Raw genomic sequence first — 23464 nt, 5'->3', positions numbered from 1 at the left:
GGCTTCTCTGCAATTTCCTTGGTTCTGCCTTCCCCCATGAATTGGCTTTACTAAGATGAGGTTGTTTCTGGACTTTTTAAGTACTGCAAACCTACCCATGACGTTTCCAGATAGCTAAAGTAACCCAGCAGGACAAAGAGAAAGCTTTGACTGCAACATGTAACAACTGGCTTTTCTTTAGTATGGGGAAGCCAGTTTAGGTCATATGTCAACTCTCATCTGATATCAGTCATCAGGAGAATGTCTTGATCTGTCTGGCTTAAAGCTGAATTCCTTAATTGGATGGGCAGGCAGGATTAACACAATTGGTTTAGAATTCGTAACCGCTTCTGAGCTGGGGCTGGGGTTGCCTCCCCTGAGAATCACAGAGCACATGGAGAAGGCTGAACACTTGAGCACAATTTGGATTTTCCAAGAGAAGGAAGAATAGATGGCAGATATGCAGTCAACAGTGGTTGGTCCACATCCACACCACACGGTCAGGAAACTCGGAGAAGAAGAGAGAGTGACTGAGAGGAAATACAAGGAAAAATTATCCCCGTGGTAATGTTGTTTTCTCCTTTTAACATTTGACTGATAATGTGAATAAAACCTTGCCCGGGTAAAACATGGTAACTCAGAAGTAGCACTCTAGAAGTAATTAGATTTCAATTTCAGAAAATATTCAAAGGAACCACCACTTACCCGATTTCAATTTTGAGCTTGGGTCTGGTGGAAACAGTACTGTGATGCATCATCCAGGAGGGAAAGGAGAGATGAAATGGAAATAGGAGTTGAATCCATTAACTACATGTGCATTATGGTCCTTAAAGTTAGTAACAATATAATCATTTGAATTATTATTTTTGTACTATAATCATTATCAGCAGTATCATTACTGAGCCTATAATATCAAAACCTTGTTCTCACGAGTGACCATCTTTCCCCTTTTGGAACACTATGATAAAATGAGGATAAATAGGGGCGCCTGGGTGGCGCAGTCGGTTAAACGTCCGACTTCAGCCAGGTCACGATCTCGCGGTCCGTGAGTTCGAGCCCCGCGTCGGGCTCTGGGCTGATGGCTCAGAGCCTGGAGCCTGTTTCCGATTCTGTGTCTCCCTCTCTCTCTGCCCCTCCCCCGTTCATGCTCTGTCTCTCTCTGTCCCAAAAATAAATAAATGTTGAAAAAAAAAATTTTTTTTTAAATGAGGATAAATAAATGAATCAGATGAAAGAAGGGGCAGACCCTCATCTTGTCACTTCTTTTTCTTAATTCTGATGATTCCTGACAAGGGACACTGGGACAGAATTTGAGAATACTGAGGACATTGAGTGATTTTTTTTTTTTTTTTTTGAATACCAAAACCTCTGAGTAAATCTCGTTTCTCCGCATTCAGTCAGCACTGATGCCCATCTGGACGAGCATTCTTTTATCCAGTTTATTTTCTGGTTCTTAAAAATGAAGCTTCCAGTTCACACGAGCACTTGTTTCATATCACCATGCACTGACTGGAAATACAGTAGTCTCCCTTTATCCAGGGCCTCAGTTACCCAAGGTCAACCACAGTTTAGAAGCAGATGATCTGACAATATGTCAGAAGGTCAATAGTAGCCTGATGATCCGTGCCATGCCTACATCATTCCCCTCACTTCATCTCACCACATTGGCATTTTATTGTCTCACATCGACCCAAGAAGAAGGGTGAGCGCAGCACAATAAGATATCTTGAGAGAGAGAAAGACCACATTCACGTAAGTTTTATTACAGTACATAGTTATGATCGCTCTATATTATTATTAGTTATTATTTTAATCTCTTCTGTGCCTAATTTATAAATTGAACTTTAACATAGGTGTATAAGTATAGGAAAAACACATAATATATATAGGGTTTGGTGCTATCCACTTTCAGGCATCCACTGGGGGTGAGGGAACCCATCCCCTGCAAACAAGAGAGATCTAACATAATACATCCTGAAGCAAAGAAGACAAAATTATTTATTTATTTATTTATTCATTTATTTATTTACTTCTTTATTTATTATTTCTCAAATCAGAGCAGATTTCAGTTCAGAAGTTCACCATTGTGTTCCTGGGACATTCCCTTTCTCCATTGATGAGTTTCAAAGGAAAAACAGTTTCAGAATAAGGAAAACCTTATAAAAGGATGATAAACCCTGATTGTCCTGTGAATATTTTATAGACTGACCTAATTTACTAATGGAGTTAGTAGGAAGGCATTGAGTATAATCTTTTTTACATTTTTTTAAGGTTTATTTATTTATTTTGAGAGGGAGAGAGAGCACAAGCAGGGGAGGGACAGAGACAGAGGAAGCATTGGAAGGCATTAAGTGTAATCTCGTCAATATGTAACAGAGACATTGGAATTCAGGGAACCAAGATTTTCTGTTCTAACTTATTGCTCTATTGTTTTGTTGGTTAGTGATGGCAACTCACTGGATAAAACCAATCCAACAGCGGAAAGATTAGATTGGTATAATTTGTAAATCTAATATTGTCAACTTTAATCTCAAATACAGTCCCTTTAATGTAAGAAAAGAAAGAAAATCAAACTGGCATTTATTACATGTCGAATAGGTAGTATTTTCATTTTTCTTTATACCTCCATTTGACTGAAATTCATGCTTTTCCTACTATCTTCAACAAAGCAAAGTGTTCCACCATGAATTACCAGGCAAATAGAGCCATCAGTTTTGGTGAGGAAAGGAAAAGACAAGCACAATCATTGAACACCCAGTCTGCACTTGGCCCTATGCAAGGCAAATACAATGCAATATTTCACTCTCTCTACTTGACAGACAAAATAATCAAGACTTTTAAAGGTTTGATAGTATGCCCAAAGGCACACATCTGTGCCTGGAAGAGCAAGAAGCCAATGCCAAGTGCTTTGACTCCAAGACCATCCCCAATTCACTCTGCCAGGAAACAACTTGCACTAAAACCCGTTAGACTAACATGGACGTGTTCTTACTGGAGCTAAGCTATTAGTAATTAGGAGTGCCATTTAAAAAAATACAAGGCACAAGGGCACGATTAAAGGCAAGAACATGGGCAAGGCACACATTTTTATATAAACTGAGGAATGTGTGATGTCTTGTCCTCCGATAATGCGTGTTCCGAGGGTGGTGGGCGTGTAGACTGAGACTCTCTGGGAAATTAGTTTCCAAAGTGCTCCACTGCCTACATTTTCACAAAGGAGATATGTGGACAACAAAATAGAAAACAAACTCTGAATCCTGCAGACAGACATACTTTTTTCTGCATTCTCTTATTTCCCTCTGTGATCTGATAGCGGGTTTGATTTGGCTCACATCTGGCATAAGCTTGTGAGTGAACATAACCAATAGCTATGTATTACGCGTGGTCCTCTTGGGTGAAATGCACACTACTTGTAAGGCTGAACTACTATCAATGTGTATTTGTTATGAATCAAAGTTTTCAGTTTTTCTCTTTCCATTTAATTAGTAAGTATGACCCTGAGCTCCTCTCCTGGCTAGAGTAAAGGTTCTTCATGAGACTAATCAGCACACGTAACTCTTACTAAAGTAACTCTTTACCTTTTCGGGGCTGTGTACAGTTTATCACTTTGTTACTCAGAGTCTTTTATCAAAACTCTAGTTTCCTCCACTGTGGAGAATTCCTTCAGTCAGTCAGCCTGATAGCATCTTTCTTTATTGCTACAAATGTGGCTGGGTGAAAATAATTGCATGTCAGAACAAACAGAAACTTTCCGTTGCCCTCATCTTGTCAAAGACATACTTGAATTGAGTTTTGAAGACCAGCATATAATTTGAAAAATAAAACAAAAAAATGTCCCTTTTTGATATGGTGTTTTCTTTGCCTTTGACCTATCAACATTTATTCAAATAGAACAGTATGCAATGTCCAGGCTTTTGGCTGGGCATGTTAATGAATAGTTAGGTTCTCTGGGTTTTATTTTTCACATTATATTCCACATATAGCTACTCTCATCCAGCTATTTTACAAACATTTTCAACTATTTCTGCAAAATATCAGAGCCTGCATTTTGAAGGGAAAAAAAAAAATCTCTCTTTGAACTCCTGTATAACTGAAATACAGGATTTCACTGTCATCCCATATTTGGAACAAGAACTTATTCAAAATCTTATAGATGTGTCAGGGCCATTGATAAGTTAGAAGCATCTAGGTCCCTCTTGTTTAATTATGCTTCCTCCCAGACTAGATTCCAATTTCAGGGACTGTCAAACTGGACTCCATCTTATCTGATTTTTTTCCCAGTAGTTGGAAAAGTAGAGTGAATAAATAGAAGGAAATGGAAATAAATAGAGGGACATTCCAGCATCAGTGACAGTGGCTTCCAGGAGGTTCCACTCCTCTTTCTTACGTTCCACTTTTACCTTTTTAGCAGATTGCTGTTTTTCTCATCATTACAACTTCTATAAAATCCGGTTCTTCCCCTAAGTACTAGCAAGTGTTCCTGTTCAGAAATGGCTAAGGTACTGATCTGGCCAGGATAAAGTCAAAGATAAATATATTTTAGACAGTGATTTTTCATGCTTTTTATAAAATCTATAACAATGTCAACAGTGTTTGAAAAGTTAAGGGATGTATTAAAAATCTTTTTTTTTTCTCTTAGAGTTTGATTGTTTCTCTCCTTCAGTTTATTTGATTTGCTTCATTTTTTGTACAAACAATGAATAATTTAAGAGAAGAATCAGAAAATATATATAAGTAAACTGACAAAATAAGACATACGTAATCTCATCTATATGGAGACAACCATTTTAATATCATATAGTATATTTTGGTCAGATTTCCTTCTATACACACATATATGCATATATAATTTCAGATCAATTTCTATACACATTTGTGTGAAAACACACATAATTGTAATATATCGAATTGTATTTTAAAGATTTATCTTTGACTGTAAGATCCATTTTATACAATATTTTTAAATGACTCCATAGTTTTTAATTTATAAATGTATAGTCATCACTTAGACAATACTTTATTGTTGGCCTGCATATTACCTAAAATGTGTCTCTCTTAAATAATAATTCAGGGCAGCCATGATTGAATGAAAATGAATTTGAAGTTAAAATTAAAAAAAAAAATAAAAAAATCTCGAAGAACAGACAAAAGCTATTTTAAAGCATAAAAGTGTGAAACCTAATCCTTGGTTTAACAAATTTTCAAACGGTTGAGCAAAGCAGTACTGGCAATCTTGATTTCCAACTGGTTTCTTTTAACTCATTGTCTTAAACAATTTGTTTTTCACCAGCTTACTAGGAATTTCTCTCATCTGGGCTCCTTCACCTCTCCTACACTGTTCTTGTATATGTCAGACAATTCTACGGGTTCGCCCATCATCTCCATGAAGATATCTCCCAAGTCTATAGCACTGGATGTAATCATCAAGGACTTTTCATGACTGCTCTGTTCAGATGATCAACTCCCCACCTTGACCTTGAGCACATCTCCCCATTTTATGTCCCGCTGCAAGACAAAAGTTTAGTGTGAATATGTGGCACAAGACAGTTTTCTTCTCCTCATATGCATCTTACAAAAGTGAAAAGGTGAATCAAGGATGCAAACTATTTTCAGCAATACTGGGAGGAAAGTAAAAAATGAGAATGTAAAATTATACCTCAGTGGTGCTGAAAGCTGCAGGCTCTTTTTTGATGCCGTACAGGGAGAAGAACAGCAGAGGCTGAGAGGCCAGGAGGGTAGAGAATGTGGCACAATGGGGCAGATCTTTGGAAACTCCAGCATGAATTCACTTCCTGTTACTAATGGGCTCAACGGGGAAATGACAATTCTGTTTTCTTTCATGAAACAGGGTGGAGATAAACAGAAGGCCCACAGAGAAAAGATAACTGAAGTGTTTTCTACTACCATCATGTGAGAATGTAAACTGCAGGCTGAACAAGGCCATGTAAGAAAGTGCACTGAGGGAGTAGCCCAGCTTCAGGCTGGTAAGTGGCCATTTCCTGCCTGTCTGCCTATAGCTCTTAGTGCAAAGTTTTGCTTTAAATTTTTTTTAATGTTTATTTATTTTTTGAGAGACAGACAGAGAGAGAGCAACCTGGCTAGGGACAGAGAGAGAGGGAGAGAGTAAGAAATCCCAAGCAGCTATCAGCGGAGAACCCGACTCAGGTCTTGATCTCACAAACCGTGAAATCATGACCTGAGCCGAAACCAAGAGTCGGACATTTAACCAACCGAGATACCCAGGTGCCCTGAAAAATTTCCTTTTAACTTGGAGGACATGGCTCTATTTGGTCTCTGTGGATAATGAGTTGAACACATGAGAAATGAGCTATGTGAAGGGATGTCCCATGGCCACCAGACTGGGTGGGATTTAAAGGTCTGGTTCCCAAAAACTGTCCTGTATGAAAACCTGTCTCTTTTTGCCTAAAGCATTCTTTTTAGAGTAGATTGTGTCTGTGCAGAGGTGGCAAAGGAGCAGCCCTTAGGTTCAGATGGATCGTATTTTCCATGTGTTTTAAACTTGTTGAGTCATAATGCAGTTAAGTAGGACGCGTACTTTCCAGTTAGTCATAAACCTCACCACCCTATTAGTATCTACCAACAGCTTCTCACATTCCCATTACCTTCTTGGCCACCCAAGGCATTTAGACTAACCCCTTTTACCTCACTTAGGTCAAGGTACTGTTTCCAGAAAAGAACGTATTAAACTCTTTTATCCAATCTTCAGAAACCAAGGACTCACATATACTTTCTCCTTTTTTGAATGTGTTCATTCAACATCACTGGACCTGCTTTGTATTAGGCACACTCTGCTAGATCCTTCAGAAGATATAAATGTGCTTGAGATATTATCCCTAGCTCTAGAAGTTTTAAATTTGGTAGGGGAGGCAATCATGTCAGCTTCCAGAATAAAAACGCTGTAATTGAATGGCCACCACTGAACAGGGAAAGGGATGGGAAAAACTAGCTGAGGAAAGAAGGAGCTTGCCCTCTAGAGTGGAGGATCATTCCTATTTGTTGTTGTAACTTCAGTTCAGTGTACTTAGTGGAAAATCCATGTGATGAGACAAGGCAGGGACCCATTCCCTCACTGCCTCAGTCCATGGGAGGTGACCATGATAACTTCACCGAGTACCTCCTCATAACAGAAGGGATGTTTGATGACTATATAAAACTCAAACATGACCTCTGCCACCTTTTCATTTTCAGGTTTTATATAATTCAGTATTCAGGCTGAGCTGTATCTGAATACAAATTACAACTCATCCTTCAGCCTGGGTGTCTGCTCAGTAGGCACAGAATGAGAAACACAAGTGGAATCTCAAATTTTCATGAAAACGATTGAAAGAAACAGGTAAAATAGATTTCATTTAAGTGAATATATAAAAATACTATAATTTCATTTAAATTCATATGAAAAATAATGATATCTTTGGCATTCTACTTTTTGTACAAGCCTTTGACATCCGGTGTGTGTTTTATACTTAGGACAACTTCATTTGGGTTCGTCTCATTTCAATGGTCCAGTAATGTCATGTGATGATGGCTGCTGCCTTGGGCAGTGCAGATCTAAATGCTCTTAATGCTTCTTCACACACCTAGGAGCGTGCATGTGTGTTAGGGAAGTAAAATGCATAAAGAATATGACTACAGGGGCGCCTGGGTGGCTCAGTTGGTTAAGCGTCCGACTTCGGCTTAGGTCATGATCTTGTGGTTTGTGAGTTCCAGCCCCGCATCGGGCTCTGTGCTGACAGCTCAGAGCCTAGAGCCTGCTTCCAATGCTGTGTCTCCCTCTCTCTCTGCCCCTCCCCTATTCACGCTCTGTCTCTTAATAATAAGTAAACGTTAAAAAAAAAAAAGAATATGACTACGTTATTCCTCTAATGTTGGAGGTTTGAGAAGCAATGTATTTCCTAGCTGAACATATTCCCTTCTTTTTTTTTTTCTGCAAGTAGAAAATCATTTTCAATGGTTCCTTCAAAATTGTGGCCGCTCAGCTCACCAAGACCCTATTTCAACAAGAGGTTGCCATTCTCACAATTAAGGCAACCCCCTAATTGGAAAGCAATTTGGTTTTTTTCTCAATTACATGTAAACATCTGAAATTGAGAAGTACTGTAATAGAATACCTACTTAGATTTCATTTGAGGAAATTCATCTGCCTGCAAAGAAATGTTGAACTTAATTAAATGAATAGTGTCCATAAGTTTCTTTTTTTCTTTCTTAGTGCTGTTATTATTATTATTATCAAATGCTGATTCATGAATTAGATGTGATGAAGATTGATTCAAGTTAGGAGACCATGTCAGCCTGGCCAATAATAGGTTTATGAACCTTGCATGATTACATTTCATTTTCCTGATCATGTGTACCTTCTGCCTTTACTTTGTCACTCTGTGCTCATTTTTATCAGAGCATATTACCTAAGGGCTCTGTACCTCCCGTAAGTAGAAAAATATCTGGAAGAGTCCTTTGGGCTGTTTATTTAGGTGACACTTTGTTCTTACATTTATGCTCTGGATACAAAAATAATAAATCTATTCAGCCGAGTCACATATTTTTAGACCTAAGACATGTCAGATGTAGTTACCTTAACAAACTTATCTATCTCTGTCTCCCTCGGATGCAACTTCACTTAGCTGTCCCACTTAATGCAATCTCCAAAAGTGAATTCTACTAAGAAAGACTAGCAAGAAGGTGGCCAGATGTTTCACCAGCAAGCTCACAGAACAGCTTCTTAGAAGCTACTATATGCAAAGCTCAACTGTGTCAGTGACTTTAAAATAAAAACTCATGGAATCACATCACAACCTTATGAGATGAAGAGTGTTATTATCACAAGTTTTACAAGTTGGGAAACCGAAGCCCAGAAATGCTAAGGAATTTGCCCCATCACCTATAGCTAGTAAGGGTTTGGACCAGGCATTTGGGTCCCAGAGGCGGCTCTTTTAACTGCTATCCCATACCACCCTTGCCACTGGTAAGTATAAGCAAATTTACATTATTCCCAGCTTTCTTTCTCCTGAGCCTAAAAGGAAAAGAGGACCACATGATTGCATCAAACACGCAGGAAATATTTTATTAGGTTCCAGATGGAGAATAAGGTGGAGTAAAAATATTTCAGTAGAAATCCATGGCTCTCCTCAAAGAGCCCACTCGGGCACTCGTGGCCCCCCAGTCGTGGTAGCGCCTGTAGTCCCCCGGTCTCAGCAGGTACTGCCGCCCCCGGTAGTTGGGCATCTCGTAGAGGACCCAGTAGCCCTCCAGCACTTGGAAGGAGTGGATCTCACTGAAGTGGAAGCGGTCGTGAAGCGAGGAGCAGTCCTCGGTGATCTCTACCATCTGGCCCCTGTAGTCCTCTCGCTCATAAATCCTGATCCTGTGGGAGCTGGTCTGTGGGTTCAGCAATTAGCAGATGAGGAAAAGTCAGAAAATCTAGCCCTTAGCAACCAGGGACACAACCCCCAAGGGACTGGACGTTCCCTTCTCTTTTCTACATCAAAGATGACAAGTTTTAAAGATAGCCAACACCAGGGCAGCTGTGTGCAAGTGAATAGGCTGTATACTGCAGAACTGAAGAAGGTGTCATTCACGTAAAGAGATGCATGGTGCTCCCTAGAGCTAAGACCACAACCTGTATGAACCATACATACTGGCCCTAGTTAGTATCATTCTTTTTTTTTTTTAATGTTTATTTATTTTTGAAAGAGAGTGACAGAGCCTGAGTGGGGAAGGGGCAGAGAGAGAGACAGAGACACAGAATCCAAAGTAGACTTCAGACTCCGAGCTATCAGCACAGAGCCCGACACGGGGCTCGAACCCACTGACCTGAGCCGAAGTCGGATGCTCAACTGACTGAGCCACCTAGGCACCCTTAGTTAGTATCATTCTTAAGTAATAATTTATGTATATTTTATATACATCATATACATTTTAAATTTGTTTATTTTATATATTTATTAAATTTATTAATTAAATTTATTATTCATATATTATAAATTTATATATTATATACTATTTATATATAAGTAATAATTTATATATCTTTATTTAAATAAATTTTTAAAAATGATCCCTGGAAAAAAAAGTTATAATTTTGAATCTCAACAGTATTAGAAGAAGCTAGTGGGAAAGGAAGTCAAGTTGCTTTTCCTTCAGGGGAAGTCACAGACTGGTGGCAATTCAAGAAGAGAGTCCAGTCCAGGCAATCCTTAGACCCTTCCCTTCTCCTTTAAGCCCTGCTTCTCTAAGATCCTGAAAAGCAAGAGCCATCACAAAGATTAGCTTCAATTCTCAGCTCTAGGATATGCTCCTGCAAATCTGCTTTAGGTAATAAACAGGAAATTCTCCCGACCAATATCCTGCAGCATTAAGGGCTGCTAGTGAGGAATCTTCCATGGTCGTCAAGGACCCACGTGTACATCACGTGATTTGGTCGCCACAACAGCCCCACACCGGTTTCTTCTTTTAGGAGAAGCTCGTGACTAGAGCTCTCAGCGTGTCACGCGGAAGGTCGGGACAGGCACGTGGAAACCCAGGTTTTCAGGCTCCTCGTGCTGGGCTGGGTCTTATCAAGGCGTTAAACCCTCCGAGGGGGTTTCAGACGTGGCCGGAGCGGTACCTTTTCCACAGGACTGGGTCGCAGTCAGGTTAGAGAATCCCTAACTGCAGAATTCCAGGCCGCTGGGGCTTTATTTGGGTAACGGCGGGCTTTGCCGGAGCGGCTGGAATCACACTGTCGGCCACTTGTTTTGCCTGATCGGGAAGCAGGGCGGGAGGCTCACGCTAACAGTGGTGGCTGGGGGAGGGGAGGCTTGCCAGGTGCCAGGTGCCCACCTCTCACCCTCGTTCCGGCCCTGTGGGCTAGCCGCCTTCACGAGCCCCATTCTACAGAAAGAGAGAGAGAGAGAGAGCCCCAGGAAGCAGCCCAGGCCACCTGATGCAAAGGTGCTAACGTGCTGCTTATTCACCGCCTGGGGCATAGACTCTCTGAAGGGACCGGGTGCCCTACTTTGTCCCGGTAGAGGTGAGTTTAGTTGTAGCAGAGCAGAATGAACTTTTAAAAGAGAAGCGTCCCCTCGCATACTTCTGCAGTGGAAGGAAAGCTTAGAGATGTTGGCAAAGGAGAGGAGACCCTGGCGAGAGGCAGCCAAAGGAGGCCGCCACCCTGCACGACGGATGCCGCCTCTGGAGCACCCGTGTGGCTCCGGGGCCCGGCGGGGCCCGCGGGGCCGGACTCACGTGGGGGATGAGGCGGCAGGAGCGGACCGCGTCGCTGAGGCCCATCCACTGCTGGTAGTCCGGGTAGTCCCCGCGCCGCAGGAAGTACTGGCAGCCCGAGTAGTTGGGCTGCTCGTAGAGCATCCAGCAGCCGCTGTCCACGCGGATGGAGTTGCAGCGGCTGAAATAGGGCTGCAGGTTCGGGTGGTCACTGCTGCACTCGTAGTGGCGGCCCTGGAAGCCCCGGTCCTCGTAGAAGGTGATCTGCAAGGCAAGGGGAGGAAAGGCTCAGAGGCCTGGCCCCCAGCCCCGGGGCGCGGGGGCCCCTCCCGGCCTGCGGCTGCGCTGGGCTCACCTTCCCCATGGCTGGTGGATGGAGGTCAGTGATGGGCCGCCGGCGCGCGGGTCTATATAGCACGAGGGCTGCTGCGTTGGCAAGAACAACACAAAAGGGGCCCGCGGGGTGAGGAGGGGATTTTCTCTCGCTCTTTTCTACATAATGACGGCGGGGGTGGGGTGGGGGACTTATTGTATGTTTCCTCTTAGACTCTCCAGTGCTTTCGAACTGATGACCCGCGTTAAAACTGTCACTTGGTGCCTCTGGGGCCTTTAAATGAAGCCTGTTTAGGAATTTGGAACTGAGCAAAGGCCCTTAGCCAGTTAATAATTGTAATGAGGTATTTGGGTTATCTTTTACAGTTTCAGAATGATCTCCTTTTTGACTACCAAGGCCGGGCAGTGACTGAGACCGAGGTCAGCATAGGCCCCAGCATGAGGCATCTGGATTAGAGAGCATTTCCTGGGTGTGAGGGTCTGGAGCAGGTGCAAGAACCACCTTCTCCACAATACGTTTGAAATTAGATGGGATTTCCCTCCAAGAGGTCCCCTCTCTGAACCTACAGGCTGGCAAGTGGCTACAGCAGATATGCTGACACACGTGAGGAGGGGTGACAGGGGCTTGGACCCCGAGGAAGCGTGCTGTGTAGGCACCTGGCCTCTGCTCTGCTCCCCGGACACTGGGCGGGACCAGGGCCATCTCTGGAGCCTCAGCTGGGGCACCTCTGGCCAGGAAACCCTCACCTTTGGAATTCATGAGGTGCAAGTTTGTTGTTCTTACTCTGTAGCTTTCTATTTAATAATTTTGCTAAGTGCTAAGCTTATTTGTTTGGATCTAGCTGCTAGTTAATGTGCAAATATAACAAAATTTTAAATACCACAATTTTGCAAGGCTTTTGTCTTCTCTACCTTTCCCAGCCCTGGGCAAGCCGTGGTTGCTAGGTAGTTAAGGCTCTGGCTTCAGGGGCTGGAGTCTTCTTTCCTCTGCAGCACCACCAACCCACCCTCCCCTAGCAGTTCCTGATGCCCTACTCTCTTTAGAGCAGACTTTCTCAACCTCAGCACTATTTGACATTTTAGACTGAAAAACTTTCTGTGTGGGTGGCTGTCCTGTGCATGGTAGGTAGGGTATTAAACAACATCCCTGTCTATTACACCCTGGATGCCAGAAGCATCCTGTTCTGCTTCCCCAAGTTATGACAACCAAAAAAATGTCTTCGGATATTACCAAACATCCCTGGGGGGGGGGACACCCCCCCCCTTGAAAAGTACTGATCTAAAGGTGCGAACCATATACCTAAAGTTCTCCCATTAGCTACTCCACTGCCTTAATAGGATGGTCTGTAGACTGTCGGGAACTGTAGAAATTCCTCAGAGATGCTCTGGAGCCACTCAGACAGCAAGTAGGAGGGAAAGGCAGAGTGCCCCTGATCTTATCCCTCCACTGCAAACTGAACATCTTCACTTGGATCTGTTTTGTATAAACTTTATTTGACAACAGAGTTTTATCACTAGCTAAGAATAATTTTTAAAAAATAAATATTTGAAAACCATTGATTTTAGGTACTGTGACTCTCACAATGCCTACTGACCACAGCACATGATAAAATTGTCATCCTTTTTTGTATCAGTGTAAATGCATTTCCCAGGACGGCTAGCTAGTTCCTCATGAAAAGATCTTGAGAGAATCAAACATAAGCCTGATAGATTTCGTTGTGATAAAGTCTGGAAACATTGGATCATGGCATCTTGCCAAAGAGAACAAGAATGAGGTGGATTCCACGTGGAATGTTCTGGACAACCAGAGATTAGCTTATGAACAGTGGGCACAGGAAAAAGGGTTTGAAGAGCTGGCAGAGAGAATGTGCTAAAACTGGGCTCAAACAAATTCAGTCTGGTCCAGAAGCTGATTTTAGTTTGGGGCTCTGTTTTGAAGATTTCAAAATATCCTTTATGGTCAGTATCTGAAGATGAAATTAGGGATTTATTGGTTTGTTTACTTTTTTTTTTAACTCACTAAGGATTAGTTCAGTTATTCATGATGCTTTTTAAATTTCGACTTTAGTACTGAGTAGATTCCTTTTTTGTTTGGTTGGTTTTTTTAGAGAAGGAGAGACAGAGTGTGAGCAGGGGAGGGGCAGAGAGCGAGGGAGACACAGAATCTGAATCTGGATCTAGCTGCTAGTTAATGTGCACATATAACAAAATTTTAAATACCACAATTTTGCAAGCCCAATGCAGGGCTCAAACCCAGGAACTGTGAGATCGTGACCTGAGCTGAAGTCAGACACTTACCCTACTGTGCCACCCAGGTGCGCCAGGAGAGAGAGAGAATCTTAAGCAATCTCCACACTCAGTGTGGAGCCCAATGCGTGGCTCAATTCACAACCCTGGGATCATGACCTGGGATCACAACCCTGGGATCATGACCTGAGCCAATATCAAGAGTTGGACACTCAACCGACTGAGTCACCCAGGTGCCCTTGAGTAGTTGCCTTCTTAACTAAAACTTTCCAGGACACTGAAAATGAATAACACCAATTTCTATATTAGGAAATCTGGTGAAAGACTTTATAACTGTATGAACAGAAAAGGACAAATAGCGTGGAGACATGGGCACATAGCTTAACAGGAATATGTTTTCATCTCATCTCCTCCGAAAGTACTACTAAGGCACTTAAGCTTTATCTCCAAGCTCTTGAGGGAAAAAAGCAAAGCACGAGAAACAGTCCTTTAGAAAATAATGCAGAGTAAAATGGGAATTGCAGCCCTGCGAAAGAAAGCATGTGATACTATGTTGGCAAGAGAATATGAAAAACTTGAATCAACAGTGTCTTTCTTCTGAAGATGACATGTTTTCCCAAAAGGCTGTAGTAAACTTTCTTCCAACTGACTGCTCTATTATTTAAGCCTTTTGATCAGTGTTTATTTTCCCTAAACAAGTATCAAATAATGAATTTCCAAGTAATTGTATTCTTTCCTGAAGTATTTTAAAGGCATCTTGGGGATTTAATATTACAGCCAACAAATTATGTTTCTACTCCAAATCACAGGCTATACAATGACATTCTGTAATCGGGTTTTGTTTCAGTAAGAGGCACTGCCCTCCCCCAACACTGATCACAGAGAAGTACCAAGGTTCTCAAATGAGCCATGCAGAGAAATACAAAGTGTTATTAGCCTGATCATTAATCAGTTGAGGCAGGAGTGACTCTGTCCATCACAAATGTCTTTTATCATTGTCTTACAAACCGTCTGCATATTTAATATAGCTATTTGCTTTTATTGAATTTGCAGCATTCTTGCAGATAGCAGAAAATAAAGGCAATTCATGCTTGATCAGTTTGTGAAATGCAAACCGTACAAAACGTGGGTAAAAAATCCACCCCTCGTGTTAGCATGCTAAAAGAGATGCTAAAAATAAAGTTAAATTTCCAATTTCAGGTCAATAAGAAAAAGAGGAAAGAAGAGGTACATTGCATCCTATGGATTTTAAGAAATTCAAATTCTAACTACATCTGTGATTATGTATATAATATATATTTAAATAATGAAAAAGAACTCTGACCCCAAAATGCCAGATGAGAATATAAAGTTACAATTAAAGATATGAGATTATTTTTCCTATTTGAAGTGGCTAACCTATTTTTTTTTGCCAAAGGATTAAAATGTAATACATTTTAAATATCTAATTTCAAGTATATCAATAAAACCACGAGAAAAGAAATTTTAAAAATACTCAGGGAGCAAGATTGCTGAATTTTTTTTTTACTGGAAAAATTTTAGCCATTACCTTTCTTTATCAAATAGTCACTAACAGTTAAACTAGGAATGATAGCACACTTCTAAGTGAAAAAAAAATAATAAGGTTTAAGCAAAATAAAAACATAAGCCAATAAACATTGCAAAAAGTGATGATTCGTATCTTGCCTTCCATTTCTTTGTGCTGTTGTTACTAATGTGTAAGAAGCATCATCCCTTTGATGGAATATAAATAAGAGAATCTAATAATACTGTTGCCCAGAGAAAATCTTTGTAAATTGTTTTCTTTTTTCCCAAGAGCTTTTTTTTTTTTTTTTTTTTTTTCAACGTTTTTATTTATTTTTGGGACAGAGACAGAGCATGAACGGGGGAGGGGCAGAGAGAGAGGGAGACACAGAATTGGAAACAGGCTCCAGGCTCCGAGCCATCAGCCCAGAGCCTGACGCGGGGCTCAAACTCACAAACCGTGAGATCGTGACCTGGCTGAAGTCGGACGCTTAACCGACTGCGCCACCCAGGCGCCCCTTTTCCCAAGAGCTTTTTGTATATCAACATTAAATAAGTAGTTATGTAGATCAAACCTCAATAAAATAAAGTCCGCATTTTTTTTTTTCTTAGAAGGAAAGTGAAAAAAAGATACTTGTATGGTTGGTCTAGATATCTAAAAAATAGCAGAGTGGTTTTTTTGTTGTTTATAATAGGAAAATTCAAAACATACTGGCTGCTAGAACAAAAAATTAATACTAAATTCTAAAATTAAGCAATGTTGGTTACTAAAACCCCACAACAGAATGTGATACTATATTTGAAAACATAGAGGTGATATATAATATAATGTATGACTAAAATACATTTTCTATATTTTCAGCTCTACAGTAGTAAGTAACTACAAAACCTCTGTGGTTTCCTTTTACTACCAAATGAGGGTGTTCAATTTAGAGATTCTGGAGACGTTCGAGGTCATCTTTAACACATAAAGTTCTATTCATCACTACACAAGGTGAAAAAAGAGTAAGCAAGGGCAAAAGAGCAGGACTGGTTTTTTGATCCTTTTTTATTTTAAACTGAAAATTAGGTTACCAAACAAAAGATGTGATAGACTCCCTGTTGTTTTCTCAGCTTATTATTTAATTTAACAGATAAATTAATTGTTTATTTATATGCAAATTACCTTAGCAGAGAACTATTGATCCTTAGAGAAATTTATTTCATTATCATCTTAATGTTGAGACCATTAATTCACCTTGTCTTCAAGAAGAACATAACGCAGCAGCTAAAATAACTGATTATTTCTTTCCACAGTCCCACTCTAGCTAATATCCAATTTCTAAAATTTGCCTTAAACACTATTTTCTTTCCATTATTAAATCATTATTTAATCATTTTAAATCATTTTTAAATCATTTCCATCAGAACAAAGTACACCTCAACTATCTAAACTGGAATTAAATCATCATCATCATAAACCCTCTTCAAAAGAGAAGTTAAGCTTTATTATTTTAATTATGATTCAGAAAGAAAAGTTTACTCTTACTCAATGTTTATACTACTCTTTGTGCAATTCCGTTCTAGGTGATCGGAATATATCCGCACACAAAGCAGGCAAAGACTTCCACCTTTTTGAATTTTATTCTTTTTTTAAATTATTTTTTAAGTGTTTATTTTTGAGAGACAGAGAGAGAGGGGGAGAGGCAGAGAGACAGGGGACAGAGGATCCAAAGCAGGCTCCATGCTGACAGCAGAAGAGCCTGAGGTGAGGCTCAAACTCACAAACCATGAGATCATGACCTGAGCCAAAGTAGAAGCTTAAGGAACTGAGCCAGCCAGGTGCCGCTTGAATTTTAGTCTAACCGAAGGAAGTGGATCCTGAAAGTAGACAAATAACTAAGTTTTATTTTTAAATGTGGTAAGCCATGTAAAAACTGGAAAGAAAGGAGGTTTTCCCACCCTGGATAGTGGGATCATGAACTGATTTTAGCCCCTGGGAACTCCTAGAACCATTTAACCTGCTTTTTTCTACAGTTGATTCAGCATGATGAAATATTCTTACATTTCCCTTTCCATATAACTATTTACTGGTGTAACAATCAACCCTGCTTCTTTATTAATCTTATCCAATAAAAGAGAATGTCATCATTATGTTTGTTTAATATATGTTCATTCAAAAAACAGATCTTTTGAATATTCCCTTACCAAATTCCAAATTAATATTGTTTATTGGCAGGATTTATCATAAAGGGGAAAAGTCAGTAACAGGTTAATACACAATAACTCTTATAGACTTTCTTAGACAATTCTTTACGAAAGGCGTATTTTGTTCAATTTGGCCAAACTTGTGTCATGCTATAAAGCATTCATTGTATTAAATATTAAGACTAAACATATATACTGATGGCCAGTGTATTTTTAGTGATTCCTGACTTTGGAATGCTAAGGAAATAAAGAGGCTTTTCTTTTTAACTCCTCTGTCAACTCTTCAGAAAGTAAACAATTCACGAATTAAGAGAGTTACTTTAGAAGGTATAGGAATTCCTTAGTAGATCAAAAGCTAAACATGGTGCTTAACTAAAATGCTTTGTAAACCTTGAAGACAAATCTATGGAGGGCTTAATATTTCTATTGTAAGTGCATAAAATATCACAAAATGGCAAGCCAATCAGTTTAAAAGGTTTATGAGGATGAGATTGGGGAAAACCAGATCAGTCAACTAATGGCCCCAGATAAGCTCAAGCAGATTCTTGCCAAAATCCTCAATGAAATATCTCTGTTGGCTGGGTTATTAAATGCTTAAACTTTTCTAGGAGAACAGAGGATGTGGCAATTCATTCTGCATTTGTAACATATAATTTGGGAAGAGTTCTAACTGTGGGTCACAGACTACAATGTTGTCCTATGGTAGTCTTTGAGCATCTCCAGGTAGACTTTATGCAATTGTCTTTTTCTGTGACTTACCAATATATACTTGAAACCCTGTGTTTATTGTCTGTATGGATTAAAGCATACCTTTTTCAAAATGGCTAAAAATATATTGAATTCTTTATCCCTACTTGTTCATTCTGATTTATAAACTCAATGATAGGTAATGCATTTTCTTAGATGGTTATTACTGAATTATATACGGATTTTCTTCTTACATAGAAAATTCACTATCTCCATCATTCTTAATTCACTTTCCACTCTAGATATAGAGTCAAGTGACTGCTAATTCATGATTCTCAAGGAAAGAGGACAATTGCAAAATTGCTTCCATCAAAGACATTAGAATTGTATTCCCCTTGACGCTGTATCCCTTTATTGTCACATCTTTCCTTTTCATAGTTTGTTATCCCTTTTGTCATCATTTCCCTCATTACTACTTAAATTTTTATGATTTAGCCTATTATTTTTCCTTGTATTGTTAAAAAATCTTTTCTCAAATTTGCTTTCTCTAGGGACAATCCCTGTCCATAATTCAGCCCTCTCGATCTGTTTATAGTGAGACTAATTTAATTGATCCTCGAATGCATTTTGTGGGATTAATGGTTAACAGACTTTTCTATATATATGCCTCTCAAATGTCCTTAGTGGATAATGTTTCTTTCCAAATAGTCTGAAGGGAGAGGTCCTTTCTGGTGAGAAAAAATGTCTTATCTTAGCTGATGCAAAAAATAATACATCCCATCTCCAGTGGACACAATAAATTCATTTATAATCCTTTGGTAATTATAAAGGCTCTTCTTTTGGCAAACTGGTGGTGATGTTCATGGGAAGAAGGAAGATCTACACAACTGCTATCATTTCATATTTTACCTGGATTAATGTTATGGGTAAAGTGGAACAATCTATAAGCAAAAAAGTAATGAATGAATAAAAAAAATAAAAAAGCAAACAAATCCTGGCTATTTAAGGTAAACTCAGGGAGTCATTAGAACTTACTTAGTGATTTTAATGGGACCAGAAAAGATGCAAACTGCATTTTATAAAATTCATCACAGAAAACTAGTAATTCGTGGGTTCTAGGACTTTTCACATAGGCGTAAAAACATGAAAACAAGAAGCTAAAGTAGAAAGACCGTGGTTGTGACAATGTCTTGATTAGAAAAAAATGCAAATTAAAATTTAGATTTAGATTATTGGTAAACCAAATCATACAAGATATGTGCCCTCATGGAATTTATAGTCTGGAATGTCTTACCTGGAAGCTGAGACAAGAGTATGTTAGACAAAACAAAAAAGTGTTCTGTTTTTGGAAGGAAGATAGGCAGGCTAACATTCAGTCAGTGACAGGCAAACCAAATTTTAAATTATTTAAAAACATATTTTTTCTTATTTTTTAAACTTCCTGATTGTAAAGATTGAGAATGAGTGCTCATGTAAATAAGTTAGTGGGAATGTAGAAAGTTTTATTTTATAATGATTTCTTTTTTTTTTTTTTAACATTTATTTATTTTTAAGACAGAGACAGAGCACAAGTGGGGGAAGGGCAGAGAGAGAGACACACACAGAATCCAAAGCAGTCTCCAGACTCCAAGCTGTCAGCACAGAGCCCAATGCGGGGCTTGAACCCGTGAATCATGAGATCATGATATGAGCCAAAGTCGGATGTTCACCGACTGAGCCACCCAGGCACACCCATTTCTTTTTTTTTTTTTAATTTGTCTACTTTACATTCTAAATCACATTGTGATGCATCATCAAAAATTACATTTAATAATATAGCATAAAAAAATAAAGTTTCTTTTCAATTTTGTAAGGAACAAAGTATTAGATTCCATCTTCCATATGGAAGATTCTGGTTGCCTAGTTAATTTTTATCTGGGAAGGATGATTGGAAGTCTTCTCCAAGTGAAAATTCTTGTTATATATAAAAGTGTAATAATAAAAATATAAATGGTGAATATTTAAATATTTAAATTAAATATATAAATAAAATATATTATATTTATATATTTTATATTTCTCACTTATAAGTCTCTTATTTATGGCACTAAATTAGGGAAAACTGAGGCAAAAACTCCATCCAATCTTAGAAATTGCACATTTTATACTATTCACTGTAACTTTTAAATTAAACATCTATATGTTTATAACTAATTTCATTTTTAGGTCTTTTCATCGTGTGATTAATAGATACTGAAAGATCAACTGATATTGAAAGTTATTATTTTGATAGACATACTTGAAATAATTAGCTTTTAATTATTATGTGATAAAATAGCAACAGCACAACATTTGAGAGGAAGGGATGGATTCTATTTATATGAAGCAGATTTTATCATAGATATATTTTGTTCTAAACCTCAACACAAATTAGATGTTATGTTTTTAATTTATTTCATGGAAATTATCCCCAAAGGAAGAGAAAGTTGGGAAAGGTAGTTGGAGGGGGGCACAAGATAGTGCAGGATTTGCATTTCATTTCATTTGTATCTGAAAAAGAACTTGTATCAAAATATTCAAAGAACTCTTACAAATAAACAACCAAAAGTCAAATAAACCAATTAAAAATATGCATAAAACATGAATAAACTCTTCACAAACGATGTAATACAATCCAGTCACAACAAAAAGTGCTTAAACTCTTAATTCTTAAGGAAACACAAATAATACCCATAAGTCATTGTTAATACTCTTTATTAGAGGGAACATATTTTAAAAGCTGAACATTTCTAGTGGGAGGTAGTATTTATAACCAATTGGGGAAACCATTTGAAGTTTCTCATAGAGTTTATCTTACTCCTGCCCTATGACCCATTCTATATGGGTCATATTATGGGTATACCCATTCTACATGGGTATATATTATATGTAAGAGAAATGAAAACACCTATCCACCAAGATTCGGAGAAGTTTTCTTCTTAATGGCTCCAAACTGAAAACAGCATAAATGTCCCTCAAGAGAAGAATAAAGAAATAAATTTTGTTACATTCATATGAATACTATCCAAAAAGGGAGAAAGAATGAGAATGCAGAGAACCCACATGCTCAAGTGTACTTGCCAATAGATTCATCTATGACTGGTTACATTTATGACTGATTACTGACTGGTCGTCACAGAAACAAGATCACTCAAAAAGCAGAGGAGGATATAAGCTTTGGATGCCCATCAATAGTGATGGCTTGACTCTATCCCTTCTGTGTGCACTATAAATGTGCATACTAATAAGTCCTGCACAATCACAAGATGGTCACAGTGTCTGGCTACCTTCACGTGGCTCAGAGCCTGGTAGTTTTAAAATGGTTAAATTCTGTAAATAGACAAGGGATTCTCAACTTGAACATGTGGATGGACCGCAGGCAACCAAGCCAAGAACCTCCCACAATGAAAAGAAAATGTTATCATATGCATTTAGAATCATTTCTACATAGAGAAGCTTTCATCAGAGGCTTTGACAGTTATGAATCGCTGATAATAAAAATTAATGGTGGTCCCATTAACGTACTGTTCAGAAAAGCCACTGTAAACTCAACAATTACCTACAGAAATAATGTTCTCAATTTTCAATAAGTAATGAGCAATATACCTTCAGTTTTCCAATGCTGTTCATGATCATTAAATATATTGTTTTAGGGGCACCTAGATGGCTCAGATGGTTAAGCAGTGAAGCATCTGACTTTGGCTCAGGTCATGATCTCGCGGTTTGTGGGTTCAAGCTCTATGTCGGGCTCTGTGCTGACAGCTCAGAACCTGGAGCCTGCTTCAGATTCTGTGTCTCCCTCTCTCTTTGCTCCTCCTCTGCTCGTGGTCTGTCTCTCTCTGTTTCAAAAATAAAAAAAACATAAAAAATATATATATATGTATATATTGTTTTAAATTCATTTGATTGAGTTTGAATTTGCACTTCTTAACCTTTACCCCTTTTAGGTGCTCAATTACATGATTTTTGAAAAATGCATACTGTTCTATAACGACCACCACCGTCATTATATACAGCATTTGCAAATTGACAGTCCTTTTAAAAGGCACTTTAAAGGGGCGCTTGGGTGGCTTGGTCGGTTAAGCATCCGATAAGTATCCGACTTCGGCTCAGGTCATGATCTCACGGTCCGTGAGTTCAAGCCCCGCGTCGGGCTCTGTGCTGACAGCTCAGAGCCTGGAGCCTGTTTCAGATTCTGTGTCTCCCTCTCTCTGACCCTCCCCCGTTCATGCTCTGTCTCTCTCTTTCTCAAAAATAAATAAACGTTAAAAAAAAATTTTAAAAAAGGCACTTTAAAGATGCCACTCTGTTGTCTTTTCACTTCCTTAATTTCTTTTTTTTTTTAATGCTTATTTATTTTTGAGACAGAGAGAAAGTATGAGTTGGGGGAAAAGGCAGAAAGATAGGGAGACAGAGAATCCCAAGCAGGCTCTATGCTGTCAGTACAGAACCGGATGCAGGGCTTGAACTCCTGAGTAGCAAGATCATGACCTGAGCCGAAACCAAGAGTCGGATGTTTAACCAACTGAACCATGTGCCCCTCACTTCCCTAATTTCTAATGAAAAGGCTACTATCATTCCTGTGTTTATTCCCTTGTATAAAATGTGTCTCGGGGCGCCTGGGTGGCGCAGTCGGTTAAGCGTCAGACTTCGGCTCAGGTCACGATCTCGCGGTCCGGGAGTTCGAGCCCCGCGTCAGGCTCTGGGCTGATGGCTCAGAGCCTGGAGCCTGTTTCCGATTCTGTGTCTCCCTCTCTCTCTGCCCCTCCCCCGTTCATGCTCTGTCTCTCTCTGTCCCAAAATAAATAAACGTTGAAAAAAAAAATTAAAAAAAAAAATGTGTCTCTTTTCTCTGATGGCATTTAAAATTTTCACTTTATTATTTGGTTTCAGCATTTCAATTATTTTATGCTTTGGAGTGGTTTTACTTCTGTTTATTCTGCTTCAGGGTTATTGATCTTCTTGGATCTGCGTTTTAATAGTTTTCATTAAATTGAAAGTTTTAAGTCATTATTTTTTCTAATATTTTTATACCTCGCATCACCTTTTGGGATCCCATGTACATACTTATCAGACTGCTTGATATTGTCCCCCAAATTACTGAGGCTCTATGTTTTTTCAGTCTTTTGCCTCCTTGTCCTTTATTTTAGTGTACTTTATATTGCTGTGTCTTTGAGTTCATTGATCTTTTCTTCTGAAGTATCTAATATGCTTAGTTCCCATCCAGTGTAATTTTCATTTCAGATACAATGTGCTATATATCTCTAGA

At 39.1% G+C, this 23464-nt stretch overlaps 1 protein-coding gene and 1 long non-coding RNA gene across 2 annotated transcripts; both read right to left on the bottom strand.

Moving 5' to 3' along the window:
- Window positions 1-4748: 4748 nt before the first annotated feature.
- Window positions 4749-5991, bottom strand: LOC115522063. Its single transcript, XR_003971245.2, has 2 exons — window positions 5636-5991; window positions 4749-5484 (listed from the first exon to the last, which is right to left on the bottom strand). It is a non-coding gene; the product is annotated as an uncharacterized LOC115522063 (long non-coding RNA).
- A 3077-nt stretch (window positions 5992-9068) lies between these two features.
- On the bottom strand, window positions 9069-11563 carry LOC115522062 (gamma-crystallin F). The gene is made up of 3 exons (XM_030327650.1): window positions 11555-11563; window positions 11221-11463; window positions 9069-9372 (listed from the first exon to the last, which is right to left on the bottom strand). The coding sequence occupies exons 1-3, from the start codon at window positions 11561-11563 to the stop codon at window positions 9100-9102; spliced, it is 525 nt and encodes a 174-aa protein (XP_030183510.1). The 3' UTR covers window positions 9069-9099.
- Window positions 11564-23464: the final 11901 nt, after the last annotated feature.

Source organism: Lynx canadensis, chromosome C1, assembly GCF_007474595.2.
Source record: "Lynx canadensis isolate LIC74 chromosome C1, mLynCan4.pri.v2, whole genome shotgun sequence".
NCBI lineage: Eukaryota > Metazoa > Chordata > Mammalia > Carnivora > Felidae > Lynx > Lynx canadensis.
The sequence above is the reverse complement of the archived record's forward strand: the minus strand, read 5'-3'. Positions and strand labels throughout refer to the sequence as shown.